The following is a 21,540-nucleotide window of genomic DNA, read 5'->3' as shown; positions in this document are numbered from 1 at the left end:
CATTCGTAATAGTTATGTGTAAATGATAACATTTACAATTTTCTTTTAGTTTTATATTATGAATTTGCCAAATGCTATAAATTAATCTTATGAATCTTTTTTTTTTTTTTTTTTTGCCAGTCCTGGGCTTGAGCTCAGGGCCTGAGCACTGTCTTTGGACTTTCTCAAGGCTAGAGCTCTACCACTTGAGTCTCAGCACCATTTCCAGCTTTTTGCTATGTATGTGGTACTGAGGAATCGAACCTTGGTCTTCGTGCATGCTAGGCAAGCACGCTACCACTAGGCCAAACTTCCGGCCCCTTGTGAGTCTTTTCTATAAAACAACAAATGTCTATTGTAGATTTTATATCTTACCCATCAATTCCAAAGTTACTTATGCAAGTGTGTTTATTAAAACTTTCCACCCCATTGAAATATATGTGTGTGTGTGTGTTTTGCCATTTTTTATGACAAAAGACATATTGCCAATATTCTCACGTGTCACCATATTTGTGTATTTCTATATGTTTCCACCTAACAATGTGTTTCTTTATCTTGTTTCTTTGTCTTTCTGCAGGCATTTGCCTGGTGGCCTGACTTACTGGCTGAGCATGCAGAAAAGTTCTGGGCTTTATTCACAGTAGATATGGATACCGCACTGGAGGCTCAACCACAAGACTCCTGGGATAGTTTTCCTCTTTTCCAGCTACTTAATAATTTCCTCAGAAATGACAGTGAGAGCTTCCATTTCTTTGGGTGGGGATGTGGGGGAGAGGTGAGGATGTTGCATATGTAAACGTGTACTTTAGAGCCCTAGCACTTCAACAGGAGCTGAGGAGGGTAAGCAGTATGTGTGTATGCTTAGCCTCTCTGGGTGTGTCACACCAGGGTCTGAAAGAAACAAGTGAAACAGTGCTTCACTGAGATTTAGCCCTCCTTAATTCCTATTCTCCAACCTTAGTTGAGGACTGATAACATACACATCCTTCTCTTTGCCCTTGTGAGTTGGGTTAAAAAGTCTCCAAAGCCCTTGAGAGTGCTCTCATCTTTGAGAGACACCTTAGAATTCTGTCCTCATTCTAAAAAGTATCATTCTAAGCTCCCACTAACAGGGTCTGAGGTTACACTGTTAGCAGGAGCATGGATTTATCCCCTCACATCACAGGAAAATATTGCTGTGTGGTATGACTTCTCCCTTCGGTATTTCAATATTTAAAAGAATGTAAATAATAACTCCTATAGTTCTACTAGAGAGTCGAGCAGCCAGTGTAAAACCAGTTATTATGAAGATTTTACCATACTGATTCCTGTAATGTGTGATTCCTGTTATAGTGTGATTTCCTGTGGTATTATGTGTGTGACACAGAGAGAGAGAGACAGAGACAGAGACAGAGACAGAGAGACAGACAGAGACAGACAGAGAGAGAGGAGGGAGGAGAAAGGGAGAGAGAGAGGAGAGTGAAAGAAGGAGAGGGAGACCTACTGGGGCATTACACTCGCATTCACATTTCCCCCCTTATGACTGGATCTCTACCACTTGAGCTATGTCTCCACTTCAGGCTTCTTGGTAGCTAATTAGAGATAAGAGTCTCAAAGATCTTTATTGTACGGGATAGCTTTGAACCACAATCCTCAGATCCCAGACTCTTAAGTATGTAGGATTACAAGCATGATACTTCTTTTAGTTTCCTAGACTCGGGTCTAGATGGTACTGGCATTCTCCGTTGCAATACTTGCTCTTATCATGGAATCCAAATCTCTTTGTTAAAAAGAAAAAAAAAACTTTTCCAATTGTAGAGCAGGTTAAACAATGCCTCCTTCCGACCTCTGGTTCTAGTTTGTTTTACATGATCCATGCTACTTGTTTTATATCCTTCTCCAGCTTTTAATCAAAATCCATGTTTTCATACTTCTTTCTTCATAACTAACACACTGGCTCTTATCACTCTCATTCACTCTTTCTTACCTTTCTTGGTTATTCATCCCCATGAGTCTCAGCTCTGATTAGGGAAAAACCTTATTGAGATATGAAGTTATAGAAGATACCATTGTCTCCAGAGATATGCCAGACTTTAGATATCAAGCAGGTTAAGAATCTTTGTGCTAACATGTGGAAGGGTATCAGTGTATGTGAATTAATGCACCTTCTATCTGGCAAATATCATGTAACCCTTTTATTAAATACAATAAAAAAAATCTTTGTGCTAGTATGAGAGGTACCATGTTATAGCACCTAATAACATGGTGTGGACATTTGTGCCAGACATTCACACCTCTCCCTCACTTAACCTTTGGCAATAATTTCACCTCTCAGTTTTAGATTCATTTATGAAAATATAATAATAGCACATACAGAGTTGTAAGCATAAATTCATAAGCTGATAATTCATACTGAATAGATGCTATTTATTTTGTTAGTTCTTTCTTTCTAAAAGATACTTGTCACATTCAAGCTAAAGAACAAAGCAATAGTTCCTCCTTCAGATTCAGCCACAGTACCTGCTCTCAGAAGTTACTCACATTTAATTATCCCCTTATGAATCATTTACTCTGAATATTAGCCTCTCCCAGTTTTGAGGATTCAATTTGAGGCCCTCACACACTTCCAGTGGCTCTCTTCCTTTCCCAGTCTCCTCACATCTATTATGTTCTGCTAATGAATTGCAAGACTGCAATTTAAGACATGCATAACAATAGACTGTCTACCAAAATTTAAAACAGATATTAGCTATAATGCCTCTAAATAGGGTAAATGGTGTTAGATTTTTGTTTTAATACTGCTTTCTCAATTTGAATGAAAACTTAAGAATCAACCATATTCGTTTATGTTAGGTTTTAGTCAAAAGTAGATAGTCATTGCAAGTAATTAGTAAACTTAATGAATCACTGATCTTACTTAAACTGTTAGAATTTGCTTTATAGAAGAAAACAAAACATTGTGTAGATGCCTTAGACATATTCCTGGCAACCACTACTACAATCAAGCATATTAACATCATATTAACATTATATTTGCTTTTAAGAAGAATTCTTACAAGTGAATATTTAGGGAATATCAAAATGAGAAACCATGAAATGATCACCTTTAATGAGATTTGCAATTTTTTTTTAAATTTGGAACATTTCGCGAATTTGCATGGCATTCTTGCTCAGGAGCCATGCTAACCTACTATATTGTTCCAATTGTGTAAATAGGCTGCTGATGAGAGCACTAATCCTCCTCCCTGTTTGGGGTTATTTATATAATATTGACCAGTACTACATATAAAATATTATGTAATATGATTGTTGTGTAATACTTATAAGATTGAAGCATTGCATTCAAGCACTCTCAATTTCGACGATAAAAAGAGATCCTGTCTTTGATTTTTGCAGTGATTAGCAGATTTTAGAAAACATCAATTATTTCTGAGAAAAACAGCTCCTTTGTGTAGTGAGATAAGTAGAAAAGTTCCCCCGTGCCATAATTTCCTCTTTGGACTGGGAGTATGGAATGAGCTAGGGAATTGAAATAGAGCTCAGTAGCCTCCACCTATATTCACGAGGTCTTATCATCACCATGAAGTTGGTGAAACAATTTTTCTAGGCATTATGATGCCCCTTGATGATAATGCAGGATATTGTTAATGTTATATATTTGTTTTATTACATGCTTTTGGTACTCAAGTGAAGAGTTAGGAGATTTCATTGTTTGATGTCAATATAAGCTGTCCCCAAATTATTTTTCACAAACTCATTTCCTAAACACTGTGTATACTTTTAGTTCCATTTAAGAAGAGATCTTTGCATGATAGCTATGGTATTACAGGGTTTGCCATATTGACCCAATCAGACATTAACATCAAAATCACACTTCATTACAACTTAAATTAGCCACGGGCACTGGAAACAGAGAGATGGATTAGAAGTTCTATCTTGAAAATTTATTGAATCACAAGACTTACATGGATGTGTGTGTGTGTATGTGTGTGTGTGTGTCTGTGTGTCTGTGTGTGTGTGTCTGTCTGTCTGTCTAAGTCTGTGTTTATGTTTGTATGGCTGTTTATCTGTGTGTGCCTGTATACATAACAGAAAGCACACCACTAATTAGAGATTTTAAACGATTGTGATTCCTTATAAATACCAATTCAAAATAATTTTTAATCATTAACAAGATGAGGGGGTGGGGTGGAGGGAGGGAAATGGAGACCAAGACATGAGAATGGGTATCAATTTATGTGGTGAATATAACGTAACCCTTTTATTAACTACAATAAAAAATATGAAAAAAATTGCTAATCACCATATCAAGAAATAGTCTTATATTTTATGTTTGGTTTTCTAAAATTTGAAATTAACAAGACCCCTCAAACACATAGTAATATTAGAATTTGTACCTTATTTGTGGCTGTAACAGATTACAGAAGGGATTTTTGTTTTATTTTTGGTCAGTCCTGGGCCTTGAATGTTTCTGAGCTTCTTTGTCTCAGTGTTTGAACTTCAGTCACAGTGCCACTTTTGGCTTTTTCTGAGTAGTTTATTGGAGACAAGAGCCTCACAAACTTTCCTGCCTGGGCTGGCTTCAAACTGCAGTCCTCAGGACTTTGCTTCCTGAGTAGCTGAGGAGTACAGACATGAGCCACTGATACTTGACAGAAGGGTTTGCTTTTGGTTTTGTTTTTGTTTTTAAGCTGTTTCCGTGAATGATTTACTGTCTTTTATTAAAATCTTTATGCTTGGGCCGGGAGTTTGGCCTAGTGGTTAAAGTGTTTGCCTAGCATGCATGAAGACCCGGGTTCGATTCCTCGGTACCACATACATAGAAAAAAGCCAGAAGTGGTGCTGAGGCTCAAGTGGTAGACATCTAGCCTTGAGAAAGTCCAAGGACAGTGCTCAGGCCCTGAGCTCAAGCCCAGGACTGGCAAAAAAAAATAAAAAATAAAATAAAATAAAATAAAATCTTTATGCTATGATATATTTAAATGGCTGTTTATCACTGGGTGAGTGAGAAACATTTTAAATAAGCCTCATCACCTTTCCAGATGAGGAAGGCTTACCGCTAAGAGGCAATGAGCCAGTAGGGGCTTTGTCCATGAGGAGAGCTGGTGGAGACCAAAATGGATGGGATCTAATCACTGTCATCTCATAGAAATTAACAAAAAATTAGCAAAGGAGGTTCTTGGAGGAATTTAAAGAGACTCTTAACTTAAAAAAAAAATAAAACCAGTAAAGGCTTAGAGTTCATTGTAGAGGGCTGAGAAGAGTTGAAGAGCACTGTATGGGGTCAGTGACCTTGGACCTGCACAATTGAGTACACAAGGAAGTAAGTTGTACGAAGGTACAGTCTGTAGCACCATTTATTTCAAGTTCCAACCTTAAATACTTTTCTTAAAACCAGGAAACTGCCAGAGGTTACAAATGAGAAGTGATTGACATCGCCCAAAGTCATCATGATAACAGCTTACTTCCTTGTGTACTCAATTGTGCAGGTCCAAGGTCACTGATCCCATACTCGGTCCCCAACAGAGCACAAAGGTGGATGCATGGTTTTTGCATACATACATCTTGTCACCACGTCTATGACAAGGCCTTTGTGACTTCCAGGGAGAGAACAATTAGTGAAGAAAGCCAGTGAAATCTTCAAATTTGCTTTCCATTTTAAAGAATGAAATACATGTTACATGTGATTAGGACAAGTGGTAGCTTTAAAAATCCTTGGAGGTGAAATGTGGGTGTCCTCCAGGGAAGCGTATCAGCTGTACCACTGTCACCACGGTGTTAGTGACTGTCCTCAACTTCCCACCCCTCACAGCCTCACTCACTGGTTCCCACAGCAATGCAACTGATGAAAACAAACCAACCTCCACTTCTGGCCAAAAAAATTTTTTTTTAAAAAAAAAGACCCAAAGCTTGCTCACCTTCCAACCTTCCACTCAGCCTCCCTAACCAGCCTCCTTTCCTCCACTAGAGATAATTAGATGGGCAATCACACATTAAACGGTATCTAAGGAAACACTTTTGAAAGAGAGATGTATTAAAGTTGAGGGGAAAATAAAATGTTTTCATAATGAAGTAATTAGCATGATAGTGAAACGATACTAAGTGGCTATAAAACTACCACAAATAGATTCTACCCCGGCTTGCTATGTTGTACCATTGTCCCAAGGAGAATAGACATGGCAAGTGACCGCTTACGACAAATGCAAGCCATCATCTGCAAATGGCACAAATCGCTTTCTTTCAGCACTTACTGAAAGGCAAGCCCTCAGAGCCAGTCACCTTTTAATCTGTGGATATGCTAGCAAGTGGCAAATGACCATTCTATGGGGAACAAATTCCCCAGTGAAAAATCCCATGATGCTGCTGCTTTAATTAACAGCCTTTTCACATTGCTAGCACATTAAAGCCATCGTGGATCACACTGCTTGTAATCACCGCCTTTGCCTAAACGAATAAATGATCGGGCTCCACACTAAGTGAAAACCTGTTCTCCAAGACTTTCACCTTCATAAAGATGGGCTCCTGAAAAATCTGGGGGAGGGAGGAAAGGGAAAAAATTGGAATGTGGTCTCATGAGGATAAAAAGGCTAGTGTTAATAATTAACAAGGAGAGTGAAGTGGAGTCAAATTAGCCATAATAGAGCCCAGAGTGACTGGCAAAGTCACCTCTCATTATCAAAAAACTCATTAAGAAATGAAGAGGTGGAAATCCCGCTGGGTTATTCTCGCACTTAGGCTGTATCAGAGATTATTTTTTAGATTTCTTTCAAATGAAGAATCGCTAGGTCACCACATTATATATTAGGTTAATCTTCAAGATTTGAAATATACAGGGCTGACATCTGTGTGTTATTCTCCTCCAGTGCTTAAATGAGCTGTCGATCTGAAACTCATGAATTGGTGCTTATAGATATATCTGTATACACACAGACGAGGAACAATGCAAAAAGCTTGAAGCTTCAAAATTATACCAAGTGTGTGTGTGTGTGTGTGTGTGTGTGTGTGTGTGTGTGTGTGTGTGTCAGCATGGCTTTTTTTAAAAAAATTTTAATTGTATTTTATTGTCAGACGTCGTTTCTTGGACATTGGTATACCTTCCCATGTTTTTCTCCCACTTTCCCTCCTCCCATTCCCTCCCAATCATCTTGTTTTCCCCCTTCCCTTCCCTATTTCCAATAAACACATGTACAGTATATCAGGAACCAAAGTCAGATATAGTAACTACATGCACAGGTGCTTTACAAATAATGCCATGACCACCAAAATGGGGAAAATGTATTTAACTCTAATCCCCAGAGTCGACTGAATTTTAAATTGTATGTCAGAATTTGTTTTACTAATCAAAATAAAAGGAGAAAAAAATTGAAGAGCAGAAACAACAGTTCTTTTCCCTTTGATTCAATTCTACAGTACAGATAGAATTGAAATCTGCTTTCAGCATTCTCTTAGAGTTTAATGGTTCAAAGATAATAAACAGTTCTAAATTTTCTGTGCATCTTTCATAGATTTTCAGAAACATCTCTAACTTGTGAAGACCCAGGCTTTTCAGAGCTCCACTCTGCACAGCTGTGGATGAGGTTAGAGGTGTAGTTGGTATCTGCCCTTACTGGGAGCAGAGATTGTGGAATGCAAGCCCTGAGATCAGGAAGCTCAGTGTAGATGGAGTGGCTTACAGACTTTTGCCTTTGGCTGTAATATTGTCATACACCTTGGTTAAAGTTTATATTGACTTCTTCATTTGATTCTTCAAGAAACAGGTGTTAAATACATATAATCTATAAATCCCAATGAGCCTTGTTGCTATGTCAATTAATAAGAAATAATTCCTGCCTTAGAGAAATATCAGCTCAGTGGAAGGGGTAGAAATTTTATATGTGTATACATGTATATATACATATATTACAATAGACTGCATACATAAGGTGTATATGTATAGATAAATCTATAATGTATGCATATATGTCTACATTATATACATATATTATTATACACATTATTTATAAACACATGTATGTGTATAAATGTAGATATTGCATTAGACTGCATAAATAATTTATAGGTCTCATTTTGGATACTGTCCTGTGAAATTTTTATTACATTTTCAAATTTGAATTTGTTGTTTTTGTATTTTTGTGCAAAATATAAGGAACAACAATGCACTCTCTTTTTACCTCTCTCTAGATACATACTACATACAAATATGTGTGCTATGTATTTTTTTAAAGAAACACCTCTGGGGAAAGAGAAAGTTAGTTATATCGTTAGGAAGTTGCTGCGGTAGTTAAAGTAAATACTAAAATATGTAAAAATGCTCACCGTGTTTTTAATTAAAAAGGAAAAAGTCTAATATGTTTTCTATTCTACTTAAACTTCTTGAGACATTCTTAAGATTTCCGTTAGAAGGCAGTTTTCTTTTATTGATAATTATACAACTGAAAGATGTTTATTGGGTGACTACTTAAGAGGCCAGATTCTTGGCTGGCTGCTCTTCGTCAGTCTCGGGGTTCATTCAGTTTCCTTTGATATCATGCTACTCTAGGCTACAGTGTTTTTCAACCTTCTCTTCTGAAGCCCATGTTCATATTTCTTGTTAAGTGTATCTTCATTAGTTGTACTGATCAGCATGGAAAACAACCTGTTGTATTGTATCTTAATCTGTTACATTTTTCTTGTTTGGAACTGACAGAATTCGTAACTGTTCATATAGCAAAGACTGTTAACTTTGTTGTAGTTGGTGTTGTGTTCGTCCATTGCTCATGATGTAATCAGTTCCTTCTAAAATACCTAATTAGAATTTTAGGAGGGGAAAAATCATTTCCTTGTAATCTAGACAGACTAATTGGAAGAAGGTATAGCAGCATAAAACTGGATTATGTAGGTTTAAGGTGCAGCAGCATATTTTTGCCTCAACAATAACACATGAATTCTTTTGTGTATTAATTTTACCCACAGATTGTTATCTCAATAATTGGTATTAATTGGATCATAATTTAAATTCTCTGTTGAAATCTTCCTATTAAAATCCTATGACAAGTCCTTTTGTAAATGTAACACTTTGGGGTATGTAAATAATCAACACTAATTTATTAATTATTAGAGATGTTCAAAATAATTGGACCCATCTGTGTCCTGAGTATAGCTCTCATATAAGCCTTTTGCTTTCTTTTTGTCATTTGTAGCTGTTTGATGTCATTGATTTTCATTATTTTCTGCCGAGGTGATATTTGGGAACGTGGATTCTTTCAGAGGAAGAGATGGCTATTTTGATCAGCAAAGCAGGTTATTGCAACTGCTTTTTGAGATTCCATAGCAATTCTTTTTAACTTTCACTGCAAATAGCACCAGAAACCTTTCTTGGATGAGTTCACATTGAGAGCTTATATCTCTCAAGAATTGTTACTCTGGGTGCTTCACAAAGGCTTGATTTAAAAGACAGGTGACAATCCCAAATCATAACCAGATGGGGAAGGTGGAAGCATTCCCTCTAATGCCTCCGGCTATGTGTTAAGAGGAGCTTTTGTCATTGTCTGATAGGAGGAGGATGCAACTGGCATATGGGCAACCAAGACAAAGCATACATTTGCATAGACAAGTAAGATGCAGTGTCATTTCTGCAGCCCTGCCCATTGAAGCCGAGGGTTTTCTCCTTTCTCTCCCCCTCCCCGTGTATTTCTCTTGATTCTCCTATCTCTCCCATTCCTTGGAATATTTCTCTCATTCTTTTTCTCCCTTCCTTTGTTGTCTTTCCCTTCTCCTTTCTCTACTAATTACCAAATGAAAGTCAGTTTCTCAGGATTTTCAAATGTGGGTTCATGGTTACTTTTAGAAACAATTTTTTAAAAAGTGTGCTAGGCATGTAACACATGATTAGCATAGCAGTCTAGTATCTTATATATATATATGTATATATATATGGGTTTAACCTCTACTAACATAAAATAAATAACAAAGTAATGAAATGTAATGAAGTGCAATAAAATAAAATAATATAATGAATTTGATTAAATAAATGTAAGCATAATCTGAAATAAGAACAAAATTTTGGACAGAATCTAGGTAGTCTCCATTTCCTCCAAATTCTGTGAGAATAATTACTTATTATAAAGAGGGATGATTAAAGAAAAATGCGTGTACAATTAAAATAATATATACAAAATAACCAATCTTCATATCCAACAGAGTTTTTAGTAATGTGATCATACTTATGGATAAATAGTGTTTAGTTTTGTTTTGTTTTTGTCAGTTGAGGGGCTTGAACTTTGTGCCTGGGCGTTGTCCCTGAGCTCTTTAGCTCAAGGCTCCTGTGCCTGACTCTTGAGCCTCAGCACCATTTCTGGTTTTCTAGTGGTTAATTGGAGATAAGAATCTCACATTCGGGGCCGGGAGTTTGACCTAGTGGTAGCGTGCTTGCCTAGCATGCACAAAGACCTGGGTTCAATTCCTCGGTACCATATACATAGAAAAAAGCTGGAAGTGATGCTGAGGCTCAAGTGGTAGAGTGCTAAGCTTTGAGAAAGTCCAAGGACAGTGCTCAGGCCCTGAGCCCAAGCCCAGGACTGGCAAAAAAAAAAAAAAAAAGAATCTCACATTCTTTAGTGCTCAGGCTGACTTTGAACTGTGATCCTCATATCTTAGCCTCCTGAGTAGCCAGGATTATAGGTGTGAGCCACTGTGCCCAGCAAATAGAATTTTTATCACATTATTTTTTAGCATATTTATTTTACATAAGGAGGAGAGGATATGCAAACTTGTATGGATTCTGTGGCTTATATATAATGCCATCTCTTGAGTTATAACATAGAAATCTTATTACTGAATACAAGTGTTCCTTTACCCAGCAAACAGACATTTGCTCTGAGGTAGGTACTTAGTGTGATTTTGAGATACAGTCCCTGCCACAAAGAGCTTCAACCCCAAAGGAAGAGAGAAAGATGTCAACAATGCAGAAACAATGTGTATATAAAGGACCCCAGTAGAAAACTGTTCAGGCTAAGACACAAACAAGGGAAATGTTTAACTGGGAAAGGATTTGAACAGAATCATAAAAATCATTATGACTGTACTATAAGAAATAGAGGTATGCTGCACGTGGTGGCACACACCTGTAATCCTAGCTACTCAGGAGGCTGAGATCTGAGGATCGAGGTTTAAAGCCAGCCCAGGCACAAAAGAACCTGATATTCTTATCTTCAGTTAACCTCTAGAAAATGGGCAATGGGGCTTGGCTTAAGTGTAGGGTGGTAGCCTTGAACTGAAGAGCTCAGTGACAGTGCCCAGGCAGAGTTCAAGCCCTATGACCCACAGAAGAAAAAAAGAAATAGAAACACATTACCTGGAGAGGCCATTTTGAGAAAGATCTCAGTGGGCTTTCCTACCATGCTAAAGCTTTTAGAAGTTGTCATGAGTAATCTAAGAGATTGTAATCTTAAGGAATGTTACATTTTACACTTTAGCAGCTTAGCTTTACATTTTAGCAGGTCCCTTTGTTTGAGATTTTGAGAAGACAGGCTATATATCATAGGGGCAATGCGGATCTTGAAGGTCAGTCAAGAGACTACTGCATGAGACTAGAAGAGCAGACTTAGTGCAGCAGCTGTAGTGACGAAGATTGGAGAAAGGTCTAAAGAATAGAAAAATACACATTTGATCACTAATTTGGTGGTGGGAGGGAAGGGAGGATGTGCTACCATCTCCCTGTTGCTTGTGTAGTGATCAAGTAAGAAACCACCAGTATTGCCCTAAGTATGGGAATGTAAGGTAATTCATTGCTTTATTTTGGTCAAAATATTCTGATAAGCGATGAATGCAATGCTTATCCTGAGAAATCTCTCTTTTTTGTTAAACAAATGCATTTAGATCATCTGACACTTAATCTTTAAACCATTATAGTACTTAGTAATAGTGAATATAATTTTTCTTTTAAGATGACTTCACTAACAATGCACATAATCTCTAAGAGTATAATGAAGTGGAGTTTTAAACAGTGAAGCACAGTGATCATTTATAGATACAATAATTTGATACATGAATGTTTTGGGGGTCTCAGTATAGATAAAAAGAATAACTGGTTACAGTACCCATCAAGATGGAGACCCTAAGTGCTTTGTATTTTTATTGTTAAATAATCCAACATATAAATTAAGCTTTGGGCAGAGAGTATTGGAGTATGGCAGCATAAAACTTTGCAGCTTTCAATAGTGATAATATTATCAGTACATGGAGTATTGTCACCATGTTAATTCTTCTTTTACTTTAATTTTATTGTAAGGGTACTGTCAGAGAGGTTATAGTTGGTTATATGAGTAAGGTAAGGTAATGAGTATATTTCTTGTCGAACATTGTTACCCCTCCCTCTTTCCCCCAGTTTTCCTCCCCCCAGTTCCTCTCCAACATAGTTCATTTCCAACATATAACTTGTGCATTGGTTAACCCTTTGTCTCACCATTTTGTTATTCCCTATATAAGAGAGAAAATCAGTGTTGCTTATCCTTTTGAATTTAGATTGTTTTCTATACCATTGTTATAGGTCTACTGTTGTCCACCCTCTGACAGATTTAATAATCACATAAGTATCAAGTGCATTTTCATATATACACCATGATAATAAAAGTGATACATTTTCTCCAAGTATATTTTTTTCTTTTCTTTTTTTTTGCCAGTCCTGGGCTTGAGCTCAGGGCCTGAGCACTGTCCTTGGATTTTTTTCAAGGCTAGAGCTCTACCACTTGAGCCACAGCACCACTTTCGGCTTTTTATCTATGTATGTGGTACCGAGGAATCAAACCTGGGTCTTCGTGCATGCTAGACAAGCACTCTACCACTAGGTCAAACTCCCGGCCCCTCCAAGTATATTTTTGCACAAAAGAAGATAAGGTACGAAACGGGCATAGTTTGAGTATTTTATAAAAGATAGGAGTTGTTAATTATTAAAATCCATAGAAATGAATGAGATGTCTGAGATGTTCTCCCATCCTTTACATGTACCACTCTAATCTAAACCACTCTTTATTTACAGTATCTAGTAGGTCACTAATGTCCTCAGCACTTGGCCACTTCTACTTTCCACAGAGCAGCCAGAGTTGTCACACTATGCCACTCATCTATGTCACAATAAAATGACAAATCTTCTCATCACATTTAGTAAAACCTCTTCTCTAGAAGATTCTGAGATCCTAAACACCTCTCTCACTTCCAGTAAAACCCACACTAAGAGTATACTAAGCTCTACACACTTCTGTGAACTATCATCCCCCAATTCTTCCCATCCCCCGCAGATGCTCCTCTTTCTAGGACACTAGCTTATCCCAGCTTATTCTTCTATATAAAGTGTATACTAGCTGCTCCCTTGCCCTGGAAATCTTCCCTGCAATTCTTCCATGGGAACTTCTTCTGTTATTTATTTTTTTATTCACACCATAACATTTTTTAAAAATTGTTTGCAGGAAGAAAATTTCTTATAAAAAAAAGAATTTTCAAAAAACAGAAAGAAATTTCAGAGCCAGGCGTGGTGGCTCATGCCTATAATCCTAGCTATGCAGGAGGCTGAGATCTGAGGATCAAGTTTGGCCTAGTGGTAGAGTGCTTGCCTAGCATGCAGAAGACCGGGTTCAATTGCTCGGTACCCCACATACATCGCAAAAAGCCGCAAGTGGTGCTGGTGCTCAAGTGGTAGAGTGCTTGCCTTGAGAAAGTTCAAGGACAGTGCTCAATCCCTGAGCCCAAGCCCAGAACTGGCAAAAAAAAAAAAAAGTTCAGGTTTCTTTTCATTGGTTTATTCAGTCATGTACCATTAATCTCTTTCCTGATCCTTTTTTTTTTTTTTTTTTTTTTTTTGCCAGTCTTAAGCTTGGGCTCAGGGCCTGAGCACTGTCCTTGGACTTTCTCAAGGCTAGAGCTCTACCACTTGAGCCTCAGCACCATTTCCGGCTTTTTTTTTCTATGTATGTGGTACCGAGGAATCGAACCCGGTATTCATGAATGCTAGGCAAGCACTCTACCACTAAGCCAAACTCCCGGCCCCCTGATCTTTTTTTTTTTGTCTTAAATTTGTTCCCAAAGTCCAGACATTGTCAGCTGTGGTTAGAATTAGTTAGGTCAGAGTGTGCCTTCCAATCATTCTACAATCTGTGCATTCTCTCTCTCTCTCTCTCTCTCTCTCTCTCTCTCTCTCTCTCTCTCTCTCTCTCTCTCTCTCTGTCTTTCTCCTTCTCTCTCTCTCTCCCTCCCTTTCTCTCTCCCTTCCTTCCCCCTCTCTCCCCCTCTTTCTCTTTGTCTCATTGTCTCTCATTTTGTCCCCCAAAGTTTATCTTCTAGCATTAACCTCCCATTTTTACATACTATATTTTTAGTTCAATAATCCTGACAAATAGGATCTTCTTGTCTCTCCCTCTCTTTCTCTGTATTTTGAATATTTTTATTATCTATAAGTAGTTGTACAATTGTGTGGCATTTACCAAAGCAGTTTTACAGTACAATGCATCTTTTTTTTTTTTTTTTTGCCAGTTCTGGGCTTGAGCTCAGGGCCTGAGCACTGTCCTTGGACTTTATCAAGGCTAGAGCTCTACCACTTGAGCCTCAGCACCACTTCTGGCTTTTTTCTATGTATGTGGTACCAAGGAATCAAACCCGGGTCTTCATGCATGCTAGGCAAGCACTTTAACCACTAGGCCAAACACCCGGCCCAGTACAATGCATCTTGATCAATGTCACGTCTCTCAAAATTCTCACCCTCCTAACCCACAAATTATATTATGAGATGTAAGCCAGACCTAGAGAAACACAGGTTACATGGTTTCTCTCATTTGTGGTAGGTAAAAGGTACCAAAATTCTACAATTAAACCAACCAGGTGGTAAACAAGAGGTTACAAATGGATTAACTAAAATTTAATAGACTGTATGGACAGAACTAATGATGTAATTCTTTTAAAAAGTCTAAGTCAATGCCCAACAAAATAAGAAACAGGAAATAGGTACTTGCAAGAGTGGAGGTTAGGACCAAGGGCAGAAGGGTAGAAGAATGAAGGGGGAGGCAGAGAATGTTGGCAAGAATTCAGAATTGAGAAATACAAGGAAAAGGGTGGGTAGAGGGGAGGTGAAGATGTTGAAGCGGTGATCAAAATTCATCGTACATATAAATTACTTTGCCAAATACCAAAAAAGAAACCCTCAACTTTCTGTTATTTACATTTGACTGAAATACCATGGCTTCTAGGAGTGAGATAAAATATTTTTTGCCAAGGATCATTTAGATATTTATAATATCATATGAACCATACATAATTATCAGTACAGGAGGACAAGATTACAAAACTATCCTGTTCATGTATCATATTTTTTCGCAAGTATTAAATGGCCTACAGGCTCAGTGTACCTTTCCTGATAATGGAGGGTTCTTTAAATGAGCGAGTTTTCACTTTGAAGGTCATTTTAAACAGTCACAACTGACTTTAGAATATGTTCATTTGAGAAATCTCAACCACTAAGTTGAGTACTATCTCCCAAACAATTAAAAATGCTTTGTTGAATATTGCTGATTTATCACTGCTTAGTATCTCCCTGCAGATAACGCTGTTGCTTTCTATGTGCCATGAAGGTACACACTGATGAATTGATCATATTGTATTTTGTGCGTGGAAAACATCCATCTTTCAAAGGAGGCAGATTCCCTTGACCACACTCTTTTTCCTGCAGCACAAATTCTAACACCATAGGTGGGGGCTTATACCATCCATTAAACTATCACCCATTAAACACTAAAACAAAACTTCAAAATGCAGATGATTTTCAAAAACAGATGTGCTTGAGAAGGGGTAGCTCAGTAGTAGAGAACTAGTCTAGCATGTCCAAGGTCAGAGGCTGTGCCTGTTTGATCCTTAGAACTGCCATGAATGCAGGGAGGGAGTGAAAAAGGAAGAGAGGGATGAGGGAAGAAGAGCCAAAGAAAAGAGGAAGAAAAGGAAAGAGAGATGGAGAAAGGAAGCAAAAAAATAAGGAAAAGGGGAAGGAGTAAGGAAGTCAAGATGTATGAAACTAATGTCTAAAAAAAAGTGTATAGTCAGAATAGATTTTCCCAAGGCCAGAATCACCACCTAATTGATTGACGTTAATAAGTATAGTTCGTGGATATAATCAAGTGTACTTCCTATAAGTGTACAGATTTACCATATCTATGATGGAAATCCCAGCATAAGGAATCTGTTCCATTGTTACAATTGTATGAGTAAAGGCATTCAGGGAAGCAGTAGTTACATTGAAGTTCCTGCAAGTCGTCATGTGCCTGTGCATGAACCTCTTAGGAAGTACAAACACACTTTATTTACTGTGAACATTATCGGTGTCAACTATTTCTGTATAGGTAGCCATCTATAGAAGGCTAATGATATTTTTGGTCTGTTTCCACAATACTCAAGGTAGAGAGCTAAATCCATCATCTTCTGCATTGTATCTGTTCTCTTGTATCAGGCAATTTCAGGAAAAGTTTCTCACTCATATCTTTTCCCCCCCTAGGAGGACACAATCTCTCTGATAAACACTATTTCTTCTTGGCTGTTTCAGTGCTTTTGTGTAATGGAAAATTTCACAAACACTTACAAGAGATGTTTGTACCCTTGGTTGTTCGCTACGTCGACCTCATGGAGTCCTCCATCGCCCAGTCAATTCACAGAGGTTTTGAGCAAGAGACATGGCAGCCTGTCAAGTAGGTACCTTACCCAGAATCCACAGAGCACTCGTCTCCCAGTCCTGACCTTATGACTTTACACATGGCCATCTGTAGTTATTGCTTATGGTGGTCCCTTCCCACGTTGTTTGTTTCTTTACAGGAATATCGCCAACAGTCTTCCCAATGTAGCTCTTCCAAAAGTTCCAAGTCTGCCTCTTAATCTTCCACAGATTCCTAGCTTTTCTACTCCTTCGTGGATGGCTTCTTTATATGAGTCCACGTGTGTATCCCTCACTTATTTCCTGGTGGTGTGTTAGCTAGTGCATGGCCTGGGCTGTGTTCTGTGCAGACGTGTGTAGATTGCATGGCATTTATCATCATTGGTGGAGGAGTACTGTGTTTTCAGTTTTTATTTGTTTGAGTGTTTTAAGCTATTACACTAAGCGTAGCAAATCGATGCTAAATGATGCAGACTGAAAATGAAAACAAAAATCAGACATTGATTTGATATAATTCATATGGCATCTGTAACTCAGAGGTCATTTTGTGACCCAGGTTGCAGACTCTTCCCTGAGTAATAGGACCCAAATTCTCATTTCATACACAATCAGTGTGGTAAATAGCATATATTTTATGAATGCTTAGATATAGATTTCTTACCACTCACATGTGTTAGCTTTTGCTAGCATAAACATTATTGGAAGGATTGCAAGAGCATAATATTTGTCAATTTTTATTCTAGTCTGGATATTTAAGAAGCATTGCTGAGTAGGGAGTTTGGTCTAATGGTAGACTGCTTACCTAGTATGCATAAAGACCCATGTTCAATTCCTTGGTACCACATACATAGAAAAAAGTCAGAAGTGGTACTGTGGCTCAAGTGATAGAGCTCTAGTCTTGGCAAAAGCCCAAGGACAGTGCTCAGGCCCTGGGTTCAAGCCCTAGGACTGGCAAAAAAAGAAAGAAAGAAAAAAGAAACATTGCTGTACCTTTCAGGGAAAGGATTGTCCTTTATTTCCCAACATCATGAAAATTCTTCTTTTGTTCCTTCCTGTATCACTTATGAGACTTTGGTATTTTAAGATAATCATTATGTCCTTAAAAACTATGCTGATTAACTCCACATGGTGGTGAGCCTGATTATTGTCGATTCAGTAACAAGAGTTATTACTGTGAAAAGTTATGAGCTTTGGAATGGATCAGGCCTTCTCTTGTGACTCATAAATCTCAATCTCATTTTCTCAACTATGAAATGGTTATGACACCCATCTTAAGGATATTATTGAAGAGATTAAAATAAAAATGCTGGGCACATCCTAGATTTTCAATAATTGCTATTATTAATACTCCCTAAGCATTCAATAAATAGAAATTACTGCTATACATTATTACTATAACTTCCAATATTTTTCCATATTAAAACTATGAGCGTCTCATCAATAAAATGTAACAGATCTAGATTGCAAATATATAAACTCTGGGGCAAAAACTTTGTTTTCCCAAGATTTCACATGAATTCAGTTTAAAAGAATGAACAAGCCAGGCACAAGTAATTTATGATTGTGAACCCAGATACTCAAGGCTGAGATGTGAGGATCACTGTTTAAAGCCAGCCCAGGAAGACAATTTCAAGAGACTCTTAGCTCCACTTAATCAAAAAAAAAAATCCAGAAGTGGAAATATGACTCAAATGGTAGAATGCTAGCCTTCAGCAAAAGAGATCAACAAGAATACAAGAACCTGAGTTCAAATCCCCTTACCAATACAAAAAAAGCTATAGTAGAAAATTCTCTATTGAGAATTTATCCATTTATTGAGAAGATGCCGTGCTCTATTTAGAGTGATAAACTCTTTATCTCATTTAAATTTTTTACCACACTGCTGTGAGCTTCAGTGTCACTGTCTGCATTTTATAGTTAGGAAACTGCATTCACAGATGAGTTAAAAACTAAAACATGTTCAGGGCCTGGAGCATAGCCTAGTAATAGAGTGCTTGCCTCACATGCACAAAGCCCTGGGATTCCTCGGTACCACATACATAGAAAAAGCTGGAAGTGGTGCCATGGCTCAAGTAGGAGAGTGCTGGCCTTGAGTAAAAAGTGTCCAAGGACAGTGCCCAGGCCCTGACTTCAGAAGTTCAAGCCCCATGACTGCGGGGAAAAAAATCAGTGTTAATGAATTTAAAAAAAAAAAAAAACTAAAAAATGTTCAAAATCTATAGCACATGAGTAGTGAGATAAAATTTGAATCCAGCTTTGCTCAACCTTTACATATCTCTCAGTTTTCTTCAGTTTACTCTGAGAATAGAACTGAACTAACTTCATTGCTTTCTTGCCAACAGCCAAATATTAGGCTAGCACATACATAATCAAGAAGACAAGGACAAAAAAGAAGAAAACAAAGAGTAATTTGTAGGACAGTTTTAGTATATATCTCCATGTCAAAAAAACATTGTTGGACCTCACTGAATATTATTCTCATTTTTCTTCTCATATATTTTATCATGGTTCATGAGCACCTAAATTTTGTTCTTCAAATATGACTATTCCTTTTCTCCACATTCTCAGCTAATGGTAGTAGAATTTTCCCCAAAATGTTGATCAGGGTTATAAGGCATGGTCTTGGAGAAATAAACATAACTACATAGACATAAAAATCTATGATGGGCTATATACTCTATAGACATAATATGTATCTATGACATACAAACCCTCAGCTTAACTTTAATTATGTTCTAAAATCTATGTGCCAGTGATTGTATATAGAGATTTCCTTCTTGAATACTTGTTTGTTAAACATGACATTTGAAATACGATGTAAAAAAATCAATGTTAATAAAATCTTAAAACAAAAAAACAAAACAAAATAACATTGTTGGAGCAGGATTTTATTTTATATGTGGATTGTTTCTTACTGGCAAAAGTTTTGTGCAATTAGAATATGTAGAGTGATATATGTATGTGCTAAGAAATTATGAAAAGAAGGATAATAAACCTAAATTCATTTTTGTTGCCTTTTTATATCACTCATAATATAAATCTTTTTATTCTTTATCTATTTACCACCTTGGATTCTAGCCAATAAAATTACTATGGGCTTTATCCCCTAAAATTAATTTTCTGAAGACTCCTTTTTTAAAAGATGTGAACCTTACACCAAGGCTGCTGACAAATGGAGCTTTCTCAATAAAGCAACTGTGCTATTAGGAAAAATAAAATAAATTATTTTCATGAGCTTGCCACATTATCTTTCCCTTTCTGGTTATCCATGTTGGTTTTTTTGTGCCCTAAATCCCTCACAAAGTTAGATTGTTGCTGCAATTCCATTTTTGTTATAAATATCAAATAACAAAAATATTTCTATCTCCTAAAAAGAACTAGGTGTGATTATTGCTTAAGATACGGACACACACACACACACACACACACCACACACACAACACACACACACAACACACACACACATATATGTGTATGTATGTATATATATTTTAAAAGGTCTATGTATTTATAAAAAAAAGAGTAAAGCTCAATGGTAGAGCAAAGTCATGTGTTCAGTACCTAACATCACACAGATACTGTGGTGATCATCTTCATGTACTCGTGTTAATGTGTTCCTAAATAAAATCAAGAGGTAGCATGTCTTCATCGCTCCCTGTTCATAAAATTGTTAGTCTACAATGAATGTCAATGATTAAAATTTCTGCCTGGCATATTGAGAAAATGATCTTGGGGTCCATTATTCACATTTGACTTATTAAATCTGTTAATAATACCTTTAGGAATTGGTCACTGATTAGAAATAATTTAAAATGAAAGGTTTCTGAATAAATTGCAGGTTACATACACCAACTCCAGAGAAAACCTACTTACATATTTTTCATCTATCTATTAATTATAACAAACACTTGTTATCTTAATTACATTCCCAATTAAAAATATTTATTGTCTAGTCTTAGCATAGCTTCAAACAGAAGAAAAAATTATAGAGACTCATGTTCTCTACAAAGACTTGTGACATATTTTGCAGAAGTCAGTTTTTGATAGAATATTGCCTTTAATATTTACAACTTTGTTTTGATGTTGGTCTGTTGTTTTCATTTGTTGTTTTTAAATAAATTTAAAAACTGGTATGTATCCAAAGTAGAAAATATTACATGAAACAGATTAGCTTCTTTGCCAATTACATCCAACTAGAACATATGTCTTCTAATTTACTAACCTTTGCCTTATGGATATGCGGGAAGGATTTTTATCTGGATTTTATTCTCATATTTTTGTTTTAGATTGTCAGAAGATAAATAAATAAAGGTAGTTTTCTTTCCAAACATTTTTACAATAATATCTGCTGGGTACTTTCATGGAATAGTCTATTTGATGCATATTTAGAAGAGGAAACATTGAGTTGCGTTCTCTGGGTCCCCTAAGAACTTAACACCATGGCCGGACCAGGAGATCACAAAGGAGTGACTGACAGAATGAGAGAGAGAAAGCTACTTGGTTGGGTGATGGAACTGAGATATAGAGGTCAAGGTGAAGAGCAGAAACAAAGCTTTTAATTAGTCAGAGGAAAGGATGGTTTTTCTAAAACTAATTAAAGATATATTTAGCTATTTAGCTAAAGAGTGTGATTATTGAAAATATACTGTCTTTCATATTTTTCCACTGTGCCCTTATAATAATTGAGTGTTTGATTTCTTTCAGTTTCTTTGTGAAAGGAACTATAACTGTTAGTTTACTATTTGTAAGGCAATTGTTAAAAAGCTGTTAACAAATGGCGCAGTCAGCAGCTTTTTTTTTTTTGCTTTTGCTTTGTTCTCAGTATGTTGAGTCTCCATTTTTGTAGAAATATTTTGCTTTTAAATATCTGTCATTCTACTAACCTGTATACTTGAATAATGGAAAGTAATAGCATTATTCTT

General features: G+C 36.8%; 1 protein-coding gene and 1 non-coding gene across 9 annotated transcripts in view; one reads left to right on the top strand and one right to left on the bottom strand.

Annotated features, from left to right (window-relative positions):
* Cadps2 (calcium dependent secretion activator 2) overlaps window positions 1-21,540 on the top strand; it is a 426,292-nt gene that overhangs the window by 354,139 nt on the left and 50,613 nt on the right. For 4 of the 8 annotated variants that reach the window (XM_090333226.1, XM_090333221.1, XM_090333220.1 and 1 more), the window contains 3 exons: window positions 557-713; window positions 16,514-16,655; window positions 16,780-16,899. In XM_090333226.1, the coding sequence (XP_090189352.1) occupies window positions 557-713; window positions 16,514-16,655; window positions 16,780-16,899 (419 nt within the window). The remainder of the gene's footprint in view (window positions 1-556; window positions 714-16,513; window positions 16,656-16,779; window positions 16,900-21,540) is intronic. The other 4 variants (XM_090333225.1, XM_090333224.1, XM_090333223.1 and 1 more) reach the window with 1 other exon arrangement.
* On the bottom strand, window positions 3,088-3,191 carry LOC150063505 (U6 spliceosomal RNA). The gene has a single exon (XR_016535775.1). It is a non-coding gene; the product is annotated as a U6 spliceosomal RNA (small nuclear RNA).

This window comes from Megascapheus bottae, chromosome 5 (assembly GCF_031878675.1).
Source record: "Megascapheus bottae isolate mThoBot1 chromosome 5, mThoBot2.hap1, whole genome shotgun sequence".
Taxonomy (NCBI): domain Eukaryota; kingdom Metazoa; phylum Chordata; class Mammalia; order Rodentia; family Geomyidae; genus Megascapheus; species Megascapheus bottae.
This window is presented reverse-complemented; position numbering and strand designations above follow the sequence as displayed.